Source organism: Leptonychotes weddellii, chromosome X (assembly GCF_054177405.1).
Source record: "Leptonychotes weddellii isolate Sample4059 chromosome X, ASM5417740v2, whole genome shotgun sequence".
Taxonomy (NCBI): Eukaryota; Metazoa; Chordata; class Mammalia; order Carnivora; family Phocidae; genus Leptonychotes; species Leptonychotes weddellii.
Window position 1 is genome coordinate 83,893,275 of NC_138385.1, and position 14,766 is coordinate 83,908,040.

The 14,766-nt window shown below is 44.7% G+C and overlaps 1 protein-coding gene across 1 annotated transcript in view; it reads right to left on the bottom strand.

Moving 5' to 3' along the window:
• The window catches only part of LOC102727608 (melanoma-associated antigen B3), a 17,315-nt gene continuing 2,549 nt past the window's right edge, over positions 1–14,766 (bottom strand). The window contains exons 3-4 of the mRNA XM_081807966.1: positions 14,430–14,719; positions 1–1,572 (exon numbers count right to left, since the gene is read on the bottom strand). Coding sequence (XP_081664092.1) covers positions 482–1,572; positions 14,430–14,719 — 1,381 coding nt within the window. The 3' untranslated portion in view covers positions 1–481. The remainder of the gene's footprint in view (positions 1,573–14,429; positions 14,720–14,766) is intronic.

The following is a 14,766-nucleotide window of genomic DNA, read 5'->3' on the forward strand; positions in this document are numbered from 1 at the left end:
TTATTTGGAATTTTTTAAAACACAGAGTAAAAGGGCTTAGGAAGCCAAATACCAACCATCTTGTTCTTTTCCTCTGTATCGATTCCATATATTTTAGTGCTTATTTTTTTCATGTTTTCAAGGAAATGCATACACCAATGCCATGTTACGTTGTACCAGATTACTAAGTAAGATGGAAATTTTCCTAATTTGTTTTATAAAACAGCAAAACTCTTAACTCTTAAACCTGACAAACAACAATAAACAAGACCAATGTAACTCATAAATTTAGATTATAATGCTAGATAAGCCTTCACTTCAAAGTAACAACATTTGAAAAAGAGCAAAAAATAAAAATGCTGATAAATCTCCAAATTACCCATACAGAACAGGAGCGCAGAGGTATTATACACTGTGTTCCCTCAGTCACACCCTGCCCTCCGCTCCTTAGAACACTGACTGCTCTCTTCAGCCACAACGTGAAGAATTCCCCTCAACTTCATTAGGTGTGGGAGGCACTTGCTGGACATTCCCTGGGATATTCACTGGCCGTGGCATCCACCTCAGCCTGCAGTGTAACCGTGGCTTTGACTCGCTCTTCCTCATCTCGCAAAGCCTCTTCATACCAAGAGTGGAAAGCACTGGGGACGGTATGATTAATCTTGGCCCAAAACTCTAGCACTTTCATCTTGCTGGTCTCAGCGTGGGCTCGCGGGCCCCACAGGAACTCATAGCGTGGAGGATCACTGTTGGCCACCTGGCGGTACTCCAGGTACTTAAGCTTCACCAAATCTTGGGTGATGAGCTTCTTGGGCTCCCCAAATATGAAGTGCCTCTTCCCCGCATAGACTCTCATCTTATTCAGGAACTCCCAGATATTCTCTTCAGTGGCACAGTTGCCCTTCATGAAGATCACACCCAAGAGATTCATCAGGAGACCGGTCTTGGGAAATCCTCTGCCACGGCTTATGGTCCCATTGTTGGGGAGGTCCATCTTGCTGACCAGGATATAGGAATGTTTGGTAGAATCGACTTCCTTTAAGTCAACACCAAAAACCACTTCCAAGCTGAAAGAGGCTCTTTTGAGGATCTCAAGGAAGCGATTTTTATACTTTTTACTGACAATCTTCAGCATATCGGCTTTTGCGATGGGCTTTTTCCTTTTGTACATGTGCATCAGGAACTGCACCAAAATACCCGTTATGTTGGTTAGAGGGTCTCCTTGAGACTGCACAGTGGTGAGTGGGGCCTGGGAGGAACTTCGCTTTTTCTCAATTTTGCGGTTGGCTCCTTTGTATGATCTTGTGTGAGAAACACCTGCAGACTTGGTGGATAGGGCTCTCTGAGACTTCTTGAGAGTGCTATGTGACCTAGCTGCAGGCTTTCTGTGAGGAAGAACACTAAAGGGAGGAGGGGCCAAGGAGGGGAATGCTTTCTCCTTGGCTGCAGTGGCCTGAGCACTCCTCCGACGCTGGATCTCACCTCGGGCTTGGTGGTGTTTCTCATGGGTGTGGAGCTTACTCTTCGGTCCCCGAGGCATGATGAGTGTGGCCAGGGACAGCAAGTAGGAGTGTGGGTAGGACGGCAGGTGATCTGGGCATGAGAGAAGAGAGGATGAAAGGGAGCACCTTCCACAAGGAGAGACCACCTTGGCTTTAACCAAGGCCGCCTCTGCAGGTTTCCGTGAGGACACGGCTCTAGGAAACCACAGGGCTCCTGTTATGATCAACCTGTACTCTGAGAATCCTGTGGAAATAATTAAAGGGAGCCTCAGGCTGCAGCCTGCCAGCCCTGCTCGGTGCTTACTGGGGTTGAGAGCAGCGGTGGCAGGTCTAGTCCTTGTGGGATCCTCTCTACTCTGGAGTATGAGGATCCTTTCCGTTCACATTCAGGACCATCATATCAACTTTTGGCAGGGCCTGGGCCCCCTCCTCTGTGCTGCTCTAAATTTACATCTCAAACCCAGGTCCTCAACTTCTTGGGACCCCTCAAGAGGAACTAAAGGGGCACCTCGGCCCATTACTGCTGGCTCAGCCCACTACTGCCACCACCTGCTGACAGTTCTGTGGGACTCTCTGTTCTAGAGTCATTGGGGTTCTCAGTCCTCATTCAGTGTCCTCACCTTGGCTCCAGGTAGGGCCTGGGACACCTTCCTCTGTTGATCTGATGTCTCTCCCCTCAAACAAAGGTTCTCACCAACCTGATGCCATCAAAAATAAAGTAGGGTTCACACACCCCTGACTTCCATGCCTGGGCTCCTTAATGCTGCAGACAAGGGGGGGAGCTTTCTGGGGGGTGAGTACCATCACTCTTCATTCAGGGTCCTCACTCTGACTTCTGTGAAGCCCTGGGTCTCCTCCCTCTGCAAAATTGAGGCCACTCACTTAGTCCAATAGCCTCACCTCTGGGACTCTCCAGACAGAAATGAGGCGGGTGCCTCAGCCTAAGAAATATTCGGCGTTTTCCCAGGGCTGAGAGAAGGGTCAGAATTTATGAGACACACTTTTTAGAGTTGATGCTCCCCCTTAGTCCTCCCTCAGGTCTCTGACCTTAACTACAGGTAGGACTTAGGACTCCTGCCTCCAATACACTGGTAGGACTTAGGCCCCCTGGCTCAGAGCAAATCCTTAAATTCTGAGTCCCTAGAGGGGAAAGACGGGGTTCTTCATATAGGACTACTCCCACCTAGAGCCTCCAGAAATAAGTTCAGGGATGCTGCTTTCCCTAACTGGGAAGAGACCCCTCATTAGCACTCAGGGACCTCATTTTCACTGCAGACAGGGCCTAGGTCTCCTCCATCTGCAGGACCCAGGCTACTCCCTTAGACCAAGGCCTTCCCTATCTGAGACTTTCCAGGCATAAAGTCTGATAGCTCTGCCAACAGCAATAGTGAGACTTAGTGGGGCCTCATGTGTTATGGATCTGGATGGTCCCCTCAGTCCCCATGCAAGGTCCTTACCTTGACTCCAGACTAGTCCAGAGAATTCACTCTCAGGGGGCCAGAGGCCTCACCCACAGACAAATGTCTTTACTTCCTGGAAACTGAATCGGAAGTAAGGATGAGTCATATCCGGCCATAACTGCCCAGGGTCTCTAAGGGCTGAAAGCAGGGGCAGGGCTCTGAGAGACCCCACTGTTCTGGAGTCGGTGGTCCCTAGGTCCTCACTTAGGGTATTCCTTTTGGTATCTATCAGAGCCTGAGACTCCTCCCTCCACTAAATTTGAGTTCACCAAGCTCCAAACAAAGCCTTCACTTCCAGGAGCTCTCGGGGAGTGGGAGGTGGTGGTTGTCAGGGCCTGTCAAATAAAACTGTCCCTGCCTGGAGCCTCCTGGAACCAAATGTAGGGGTACTGTTTTCTGTCGCCATCTCTACTGGGAAGAGATCCCCCTCATTAGCATTCAGGACCCTCCCCTCTGCTCCAGTTAGGGCCTACGTTTCCTTCATCTGCAGAATCAGGGCTACTCTCTTAGACCAAGGCCTTCCTCCCTAAGACTTTCTAGGCAGAACTCAGTGTAACAGCCATGCCAAGACCTTCCATTGCCGACCCCAGGGGCAGTACTTTGTGGGGCCACTTTTGTTATAGGAGGGGGAATGGTCCCTTCACTTCACATGCAGGTCCTCACCTTGACTTCAGAGAAGTCCTGGAAACCCACCCTCGGTGGAACAAATGCTACGCCCACTGGTCGATGTATCTCCCCCACCCCCGTTTCCCAAGCGGAAGTTCAGGTGAATCATATCCGGCTATGGCTGCCGGGGGTTCTGAGGGCTGACCGCAAGGACTAGGCTCTGTGGGATCGCAGTGTTCTGAAGCTGGTGGTCCCTAGGTCCTCAGTCAGGGTCCTCACCTATCAGGCTCTGATAGATACCAAGGTGAGGACCCTGAGTGAGTGAGGACCCTGACTGAGGACCTGGGGACCACCAACTTCAAAACACTGCGATCCCATGAACTTGGGACTCCTCCCCCTACTGACCCAAGTCAGCCAGCCCCCAAGGCAAGCCCTCACCTTCCCGAGTCCCTAGTGAGGAGTCAGGGTGCACTGCTTCTGACTTAACTGCCTGGGGCCCCAGAGGCTTGAAAAGAGGGACAGGACTCTGTGAGCCTCTGTCTTTTGGGAAGAGATTCTCTCATTAGCACTGAGGGTCCTCACCTTGACTCCCAACCCTCTGCAGAAATGGGGCCCATCCTGTTAGACAAGGCCCTTCCCTCCCTGAGACTCACCAGGCAGAAATAAAAAGGCTTCTCGCCCTTTTAGCTCTGCCTGAAGCCTCTCACGATTAAGAATGGGGGCGAGGGTTTGTAAAGCCCCCTCATTTGTGGGTCTAGCAATGTCCTCTTTACTCACTCAGGGACCTGACCTTGCTCCTGGCCAGTCATGTGACTCCATCCTGTCTGACATGAGGTTACTCTGCTGGGATCAAGGGCTGCTCCTTCCTGAGACCTCCCAGGTGGAAGAGTGAGCCACATTACGCTAGGGATGTTTGGGTCCTGAGAGGCGGACAGCAGAGTCAAGTCTCTTTGGAACACCACTGTTCTGGAGTCGGTGGTCCCCACATTCATCACCCAGGGACCTCAGCTTGATACCTATCCAACCCAGGATCCTCCCTCTACTGAAGTGTGACCATTCTCCTTAGGCTAAGACTTTGACCTTGCTGAGAACTCTGAGGAGTAAAAGAGGGGATACCCACTCTGATTGCCTTGCCTGGGCATTCTAGGCCTGAGAGCAGGTTTGGCAGGTCTCTGAATGACCCCCTATAATGTGGGGTGGTTGTCTCCCCAGTCTTCGTGGGGGTCCTGTCTCTCAAATCAAAGAACTGGGAAACTCCACACCCACGAAAACTGGAGCAGTGTCCCTAATGCAAACCTTACAGGTTCTTGTCCCTGACTTGATGTGAGATAGGAAAACCACAACGTAAGACAGGGGACCCAAGAGAGAGGCGGACTGTCAAAAAAAAATGATGCTGATCTAGCCTTTTTTTCAGTAGTCAGAGCCTCTTGGGTGACTTCTGTTTTAGTTGATTTACTTCCCAACAGGAAGGAGTTTTCCAGGTTGGTTTCGTGATTCCCCAATCTTGAGGGTATCTGACACTGCATATGTAGATCGTCATATTGTCAATGAATATTATCTGTTTCTCCTCTTTGTTCATACCTTTGATTTACTGTGGTATTTCTAACTACTTTAGCTATGTATTTCAATCCAGTTCTCTGCACACAGAATCCTTATTTCACCCCCTGAGGTAGTTTGGAGTATTAAGGAACACAAAGTTTGCTTTAGGCAGAGAAGAGTGGAATGATGGTGTGTTCGAGAGGAATTCAGACTAGGGGTCTAGTCCCAGCCCTGTCACTTACTAGCCCTGTAAACTTGAGCATATTACCAAACTCCAAGACAAAGAAATCACAATCACCCATAGTGCTGTTTAGTGATGTCAATTATGTAATATATCCTCATTAGAGGATATAATATACAGTGTGTTTGTGGGAGAGATTTTCTCAGTTGGATACAACTTAAAGTTCTCAGAATTTTTGTCAATGACCAATATTTTCCCTAACTTCCAGCTGCCCTTCCATCTGAATCACCATTATTTTCACTCATTTAACCATCAGCAAAAACCTAGACTTTGCCAAATTACACACAAGATAAAGTAACTGAGTGCTCTTTCGATAGAGTGGTCTATGACTCCCCCAATCCAGGGTAAAGAGTGCCAGTCCAGTGGGTTCTGGACACCCACCTCAAAGAAGTAGAACTCCTATTGCTCAGAAACTCCCTGGTGATGATGTATATAGAACATCTAGTCTGTACACTGTGTTCAGATGCACTGGGCAAGAGCACAGACACCTACCACTTCTCCACTATGTGGAGATCTTCTCTGGTTTAGCCACAATCCCAAAGAATATGTTAAGGACAAACTTCCATTGCAGGCTTAGTTTTTCATCTCTGAGGCCCTCCATCTGAGGGCCTGGCCCCTGCTCACCGCTCCCATAAACCTCATCTAGCCCGCCATGCAATCTCACTTGAAATTTCCCCTCGCTGAAGGGCATGCAGTTTCCTAAAGCTCCACACGGCCTTGCCCCAGGACTTCGGTACTTGGCTGCTTTCAACTCAAGCCTCCTCCCCTCTTCAAACCCCTCCCCCCTTTTTACTTGTTCTTCAGATCACAGAAAATATATCACCATCTCTTTTTATATGATAGCAGCATCCAGACTCTAAAATTCAATGGGCAGGGGCTAGAACTTGTTGTTGCTGTTTTGAGTGTTTTTTTTTTTTTTTTTAAAGCATCCCCAGTACTAGCCCGAAGCCTTCCAAAGAGCTCATTCCCACTTAAGGATTGGAAATAAGTGAGAGTGAGCATGAGGTCTAACTCACCAACATTTCATTTCTCTTACACACCTGAATAATCTAAGCAAGTCTAGGTATATAACTTCTACTTTTATGAGAAGAAACACTAGAAGGAATTAGGCAAACCAAGAATTGACAATCTTTTCCTTATTTACACTTTTTTTTCCCTTAATGATTAAATATTTATAAAGTGCCTACTGTATACTAGGCACTGTGCTGAGGCTACAACCCCAAATAAGACAGAATGTCTGCTTCTTTACAAACAACTTTAAAGATTTTATTTATTTATTTGAGAGAGAGAGAGAATGAGAGAGAGAGAGCGCATGAGGGGAGGAGGGTCAGAGGGAGAAGCAGACTCCCCGCTGAGCAGGGAGCCCGATGTGGGACTCGATCCCGGGACTCCAGGATCATGACCTGAGCCGAAGGCAGTCGCCCAACCAACTGAGCCACCCAGGCGCCCTTTACAAACAACTTTATTGAGGTATGATTGACATACCAAAAGCTGTACACATTTAATGTATACAACTTGATGAGCTGGAAGATAAGTATGCACCTGTGAACCACCACCACGAATCAATGCCATAAACATACCCATTCCCTCCAAAAGTTTTCTCCTGCCCTTTTTATTATTTTTCAGGAGTACAATAACAATTAACATAATATCTACCCTCTCAGCAAACTTTTAAATATCCAGTATGACATTGTTATCTATAGATGCTATACAGTATATTTCTAGGACTTATTCACCTTCTAGAACTGAAACTCTGTATCCCTTGCCCAATGCCTCTCCAATACCCCTCCTCTCAGCACCTGGCAGCCACCACACTATTCTGCTTCTATCAGTTTGACTATTTTAGATTCCTTATATAACATGTATTTGTCCTTTTGTGTCTGGCTTATTTCACTTAGCATAATGTTTTCCAGGTTCATCTCTGTTGCTGCAAATGGCAAGGTTTCCTTCTTTTTAAGGTTGAATAATATATGTATATGCCATATTTTCTTTAGACATTCATCCAACAATGAACATTTAGGTTCCATCCATGTCTTTGCTATTGTGAACAGTGCTGCAATGAATATGGGGTGCAGATATCTCTTCAAGATCCTAATTTCAATTCCTTTCAATACAGACCCAGAAACAGAATTGCTGGATCATATGACAGCTCCATTTTTAATTTTTTGAGGAACCCCCATACTGCTCCATAGTGGGTATGCCAATTTACATTCCCATCAACAGTGTAAAAGAGTTGTCTTGCCCAAATACTTGCATTTAATCAGCTTACTCTCTACTTGGGGAGAGAGCAAGACAATAAACTTTGTAATTGTTGTGCTAAGAACACTTAATGTGAGAACTACACTTAACAAATTTTTAAGAGCACAATAAAATATTGTTAAATATATGCACAATGCTTTTTTCCTAAGCACACCGATTTTTCTTTCTTTTTAATTTTATTTTAAATCTATTAATTAACATATAGTGTATTATTAGTTTCAGAGGTAGAGTTTAGTGGTTCATCAGTTAGGCACAAGATGTTACAGCAGAATCTATTCATCTTGCATAACTGAAACTATACCTGTTCAACAACAACTTCTCATTTCTCCCTGACCCCCAAGCCCTGGCCACCACCATTCTACTCTGTGTTTCTATTTGTTTGACTATTTTGGATACTATATAAATGGAATCATGCAGTATTTATCCTTATGTGACTGGCTTATTTCATTTAGAATAATGTCACCCAGATTCATCCATGTTGTCCTATGTAAGAAGATTTCCTTTATTTTTAAGGCCAAATAATATTCCACTGCATGTATATATTACATTTTCTTTATCCATTTATCTGCTGATGGAGATTTGGGTTGTTTCCATATCTTGGCTATTTTAAGTAATGGTGTAATGAACATAGGAATGCAGATAACTCTTTAAGATACTGATTTCATTTCCTTTGGGTATATACTCAGAAGTGAGATTGCTGAATCATGTGGTAGCTCTAATTTTAATTTTCTAAGGAATCTCCAAACAGTTTCTCCATAATGGCTGTACCAATTTACATTCCCACCAACAGTGCACAAGATTCCCTTTTCTCCACACTCCCACCTTGTTATTTCTTGTCTTTTTGATAATAGCCATCCTACTAACAAGTTTGAGGTGATACCATTTGAGGTGGTATCTTTACTTGTTTGTTTGCTATTGAGTTGTACGAGTTCCTTGTATAATTTCGATATAAGTCCCTTAGATATATGGCTTGCTAATATTTCCTCCCACTCCACAGATTGCCTTTTTGTTGATTGTTTCCATTGCTGTACAGATGACTTTTGGTTTGATGTAGTCCCACTTGTTTCTGCTTTTCTTGCCTGTGTTTCTGTTGTCATATTCAAAAAAATCTCTGCTAAAACCCCTGTCAAAGAGATTTTCCCCTGTTTTTTCCTTAGGAATTTTATGGTTTTGAGTCTCATTTTTAAGTCTTTAATTCATTTTTCATTAATCTTTGAGCATGACATAAATAGCTTCCAATTCAATTCTTTTGCATGTGGATATTCAGTTTCCCAATAGCATTTATTTATTTATTTATTTTTAAGATTTTATTTATTTATTTGAGAGAGAGAATGAGATAGAGAGGGAGAGCATGAGACAGGGGAGGGTCAGAGTGAGAAGCAGACTCCCTGCCGAGCAGGGAGCCCGATGCGGGACTCGATCCTGGGACTCCAGGATCATGACCTGAGCCGAAGGCAGTCACTCAACCAACTGAGCCACCCAGGCGCCCTTCCCAATAGCATTTAATTGAAGAGACTATCCTTTCAACTATTGTGTATTCTTGGTGGCCTTGTTACCGATTACTTGACCATTTATGCATGGGTTTATTTCTGGGCTTTATTCTGTTCCATTGGTCTATGTGTCTGATTTTATACTAGTATAACACTGTTTTGTTTTTGTTTTGTTTTGTTTTGAGAGAGAGAGAGAGAGAGAGAGAGAGAGAGTGTGTGTGTGTGTGTGTGTGTGTGTGTGTGTGTGTGTGTGTGGGCAGGGGCTGGGGTAGGGACAGAGGAAGAGGTGGAGAGAGCATCTTAAGCAGTCTCCACACCCAGGGCAGAGCCCGATGCGGAGCTTGATCGCACAATCCTGAGATCATGACCGGAGCCAAAAATCAAGAGTTGGACGCTTAACTGAGCCACCCAGGCACCCCAACACTGTTTTCATTAATATAGTTTTGTAATATAGTTCAAACTCAAGAAGTATGATGCCTCCATCTTTGTTCCTTTTTCTCAACATTACTTTGGTATTCAGGGCCTCTTGTGATTTCATATGAAATTCAGGGTTTTTTTTTTTCTATTTCTATGAAAAATTCATTGGAATTATGAGGTTACTGCACTTAATCTGTAGATCACTTTGAGTAGTATGAATTTTTTAAAAAACGTTAATTCTTTCCATCAGTGAACATGGGATATCCTTCCTTTTATTTGTGTATTCTTCAATTTCTTCCATCAATGTCTTATTGTTTTCAGTGTATAGATCTTTTTCCTCCTTGGTTAAATTTATTCCTATTTTACTTTTTGACACTTTTAAATAGAATTATTTTCTTAATTTCCTTTTCAAATAGTTTGTTGTTAGTATATAGAAACACAACTGATTTTTGTGTTTTGATTTTGTATCCTGCAACTTAATACATTTATTAGTTCTAAAAGTATTTTGGGTACATGGCATCACCTCAATCTCTTCCCCCACATAGAGAGAAGTCACAGTCTCTCTCGGGGCTCAGCTGTGCCAACTTGAGGGAGGGGCTGATGCCAGTGAAGTCTAATTACTGTTCCTACCCATTTCAAGTGTAGTTGATCTCAGTTTTATGCTCACATGTAGTATCACACTTTCTTGAATAGATTCTGGACCTTTCATGAAGACATTTGTTACTTATATCATAGTTAACTCTGTGCTTCTGTGGGTAAATAAGGGCTGGAAATTCTTACTCCACCACCTTGTTGGTACCAAAACCTTTTCTTTATTTCTTGATACCAACAATTCTACCACAGGGCTCATTCACATTTGCAAGAAAATCCCCATTCATATGACATGTTATTTTGCTCTAGACCACAAAAAGAGATGCAAGGTGGGGCACCTGGTTGGCTCAGTCAGTTAAGGATCCAACTTTTGATTTCAGCTCAGGTTCAGATCTCAGAGTCCTGAGATCAAGCCCTGCCTTGGGCCCTGTGCTGGAAGTGGAGCCTGCTTAAAGATTCTCTCTCCCTCTTCCTGTACCCCTCAACCCCGGTCATGTGCACTCTCGCTCTCTCTCTAAAAACAAAGAGAGAGAGAGAGATGCAAGGATTTTTAATTTGTTACACAAAATACCAGAACATTTATACTTACACTAATCAATAGCAATACATGTGTGATACATATTATTCATAAACACAGATACTGAAGTCAAATAAACCTTCTATTTCAAGAAACAGTATTTTAAGAGTACCAAAAAGAAACTCCAAAATAAAAACAGATAAATCTCCTACTTACTCAAGTAAAGCAAGAACAAAAAGAAGACATATACAATGTGTTCCTTTCAGCTCCACCTAGGTGTTTCACTACTTAGAATGCTGACTTCTCTTTTTACAAGATGAAAAATTCCCCCACCCTACCCTGACTTCACTAGATGTGGGAGTTGTTACTGGTCTCGGCCCTGGCACATTCCCTGATCCTGGCAGCAGTGCCAGGCCTGACAGCCACTCGCTCACGTTCTCGCTCACGTCTCAAAGCCTCTTTACACTTCATTATGTGATGAATTCAGGACCTCCAAGGGCTGACAGCAGGACCTGGACTCTATGGGCCACCAGGGTTCTGGGTGGGTGCTTCCTTCATTCTTTTAAAGGGAACTCACATTTATATCTGATAACTCCCTCTTCTGACCTGAGACTGCCTTCCTCAGACCAAAGCTCTCAAGACCCTGACAACTGTGTTGAAACAGTGAGGAGATTCCCAGGCTGACAGCTCTGCCTGGGGCCTTCTAGCTTTGAGAGAAGGCAGGGGCTGCTGTCTCTGTAACACTCAATATTCTGGGATGTTGCTTCCTCCTTTCCCCAGTTCTGGTTCATGGGTAACCTCCTAAAGGCTCTTGACACTTCCATTAAGGGCTTCTTGGGCAATGCCACATCCCTGAAAATTCTTGAGCCATTTCCCTACTCTGAACCTTGAAGAGAATGGGTCCTTGTCCTAGGAGAGATAGGAGATGGGAAATCCACAACTGCACATATCGGGGGGCCCAGGTAAGTGGGCTGTAAGAGAAATAAACTATGTTGGTCTATCCTTCTTTTTCCTGGCCAGGCTTAAGTTCTCATGTAACCTCTGTTCTAATACATTTACTTTTTATAAGGAAGTGGTTGAGTCAGAAAATTTTTTTGAGTCCCTGATCTTTTAAGGTTATCTGAAATCACATATGCAGATGATCCTATAGCCTGCAAATATTATCTCTTTTTTCCCCTTTATTCACACCTCACATTTATTTTAGTACTATTATTGCTCTGGCATATCATAATATACCTGGTATGGAGTAGTTGGTTGCCTCATTCCTCATGCAGGATTCTTTTTTTTTTTTAAAGATTTATTTACTTTAGAGAGAGAGAGAGAGCTCGCGTGTGAGTGGCGGGAGGGGCAGAGGGAGAGACCCTTCAAGCCGACTCCCTGCTAAGCGTTGGAGCTCAACATGGGGCTCAATCCCACCACCCAGGAGCTCAGGACCTGAGCCAAAACCGAGTCGGATGCTTAACCGACTGAGCCCCCCAGGCGCCCCCTCATACAGGACTCTTACGTTGATATTGTCATGGCTGGGATTCCACTTCCGAACGGCCAGCAGGTAAACCAAGGCCTTCATTCCCATGCGACCCTCCAGGTAGAAGTCGGGGGGCACTTGAGCCTGCCAGGTCTTGCCTGTGCCTCCCCGGCGAACAGTAGACAAGGTGTTCGGTGTAGTACTGTCAGTTGTGGGTTGGGTGATCCCATGTCCACACACAGTGTCTTCACCCTTCCCAGGACTCCACCCTCTGCTGATTTGAAGATACAGCCTTTGGACAAAGGCCACACCTTCCCAGGACCGGAGGCAAAAGTCAGTGATCGCCACAGGCAACACTTCGGAACTCACAGAGCTGACAACTGGGACAGGATTTTTATGGGATCCTACTGTTCTGGCTGGGTCCTTTCATTGTCCTCCTTCAGGTCTATCTCCATGATTTCTGAGAGACTGAACCTCCTTTCTCTAATGACCTGAGGACTCTGCCCTTAGATGAAGGTTCTTGTGTCAGTGAGAAGCCTTAACTCTAAGTGAGGGTATGCTCAGCCTGACAACTGTGTCTGAGACCGTCTGTGCTTAAGAACAGAGGGGACTGAAGTCCCTGGCATCCCCTATATTCTGCAGTGTGGGTCTCCCCAATCCTTCTACAAGGGTCCTCACCTTGGTTTCTGTCTCTAGGACTTAAGGCTTCCCGGGAAATTCCACAGCTCTGCACCTCTGGAGCAGTTTCTGCTTTGCAAACCTTGCAGAGAATGCGCCTCTATCCTGGGAGTGATGTGAAATCGGGAAGCTGTAGCACAAGGCAGGAATCCCAGGCCAGGTGGTGGGCCATCATGGGAAAAAAATACACTTGAGCTATTCCTTCCGTTCGTCAGCCAGGTCAAGATTCTCAAGTAGCTTCTGTTCTGCGAGATCTACTTTCTACAGGTTAACAGATCGTCCAGGCTGATTCTGAGAGCCCCTGATATTTTGAGGTGTTTTAACATTGCAAATGTAGATGGTCATACTGTCACCTAATCCTGTCATTTATTTAATTATACCTCTTAATTATTTTGGTATTCTTTTTGCTCTGACTATATATTCCAATCCAGCAGTTTGGACACAAAGCCATTCTTTTTATCACCTAAGACAAATCTTGAAGTACTGAGAAGAAAACTGAAATAAGAAACACAGGGTGTGGCTCAGGGTGGGAGGAGTAAAATAGTGTGGGCTCTATAATAATTGAGACCAGGAGTCGAGTCCCAGCCTTGTCATTTGCTAGCCCTATGAATTTTGGCACACTGCTGAACTCTATGAGCCTCAAGCCCTTCTCTATGAAGTAAGTTTGATGAGCCCTATCTTGTAGGACTGGTGGAGTATGTGTAATGTACAGAAAGCATCTGTTGCTGGGCCTGTCTTGTACTGAGACATTAGGGAATGGCAGTTATTACTATGATTATCTTGACCTCAGACATTACCATCTATGCAGCTGAGTTTTGTTTTTTACAACTAAGACATGTCAGAGAATATGCAGTGCCCTGGCCAAGAAAAACCTCCCAATCAGCGAAAATTCTGCTTAGGAATGAAAACATAAGTAATACGTTCTCTCAGCCCCCTCTTTACCATGCTTTTCACTTGTTCTTTATGAAGTACTATCTCACCCTCTTTCATAAGGACAGCTGCTCCTAGAATCTATAATTGTATGGGCAGTGGCTGGGTCTTCTTTGACTAAACATCCCCAGTACAAGCATGAAGACTTCCCAAGAACAGATGCTCAACGTCTGTGTAAAATAAGAGACACGAATAAAGAGGTCTGATTCACTATGATTTATATTCTCAAACATTCTTGACGAACATAAACAAATTGAGGTATACGTCTTTTAAATTTACAAAAAGTAAGACAAACCAAGAATTAACCAATTTTTACTCAATCTATCCATCCATCCATCCATCCATTAATCCATCCATCTATCTACCTTCTGATCCCAACTATTTTAGTGTGCAACTCTCACTTTTCCAAGGATATTCCTATCCTAAAGCCATGTTAGCTTGCTCTGGATCACAAAAGTGCTTTAAGGATGTCTAATTTTTATTTCAAAAAAACAAAAACAAACTCTTACTCCTAAACCTGATAAACAGCAATAAATGTGTGATCCATGTCATTCATAAACTTATATTCTGAATCTAAATAAACTTTCTGTTGAAAGGAACACTGCTTGAAACATGTAACAAACAAAAAAATAGCAAGTTATTTGTGCATATCAGGAACACTAATTAATAGGCCTTTCCAACAACAAAGCGAAGACTCTGCCTCAGCCCTGTCTAGGGACGAGAGGAGCGGCTGGACTTGGCCCGGGAACGTGCACCGGCCTTGGTAATAGAGGCAGCCTGGGCTGCGGCTTGGGCTCGGGCTCGCTCTTCCTCATCTCGCAGAGCCTCTTCATAATGCGGCGGGAAGGCACTGGGGATGGTATCATGGATCTTGGCCAGAAACTCTAGGACTTTCATCTTGCTGGTCTCAGCATGGGCCCTCGGGCCCCACAGGAACTCGTAGCGTGGAGGATCACTGTTGGCCACCTGGCGGTACTCCAGGTACTTTTCCTGCACCAAATCTTGGGTGATGAGCTTCCTGGGCTCCCCAAAGATGAAGTGCCTCCTTCCATCATAGACGCCCAAAATATTCAGGAATCCCCAGATATCTTC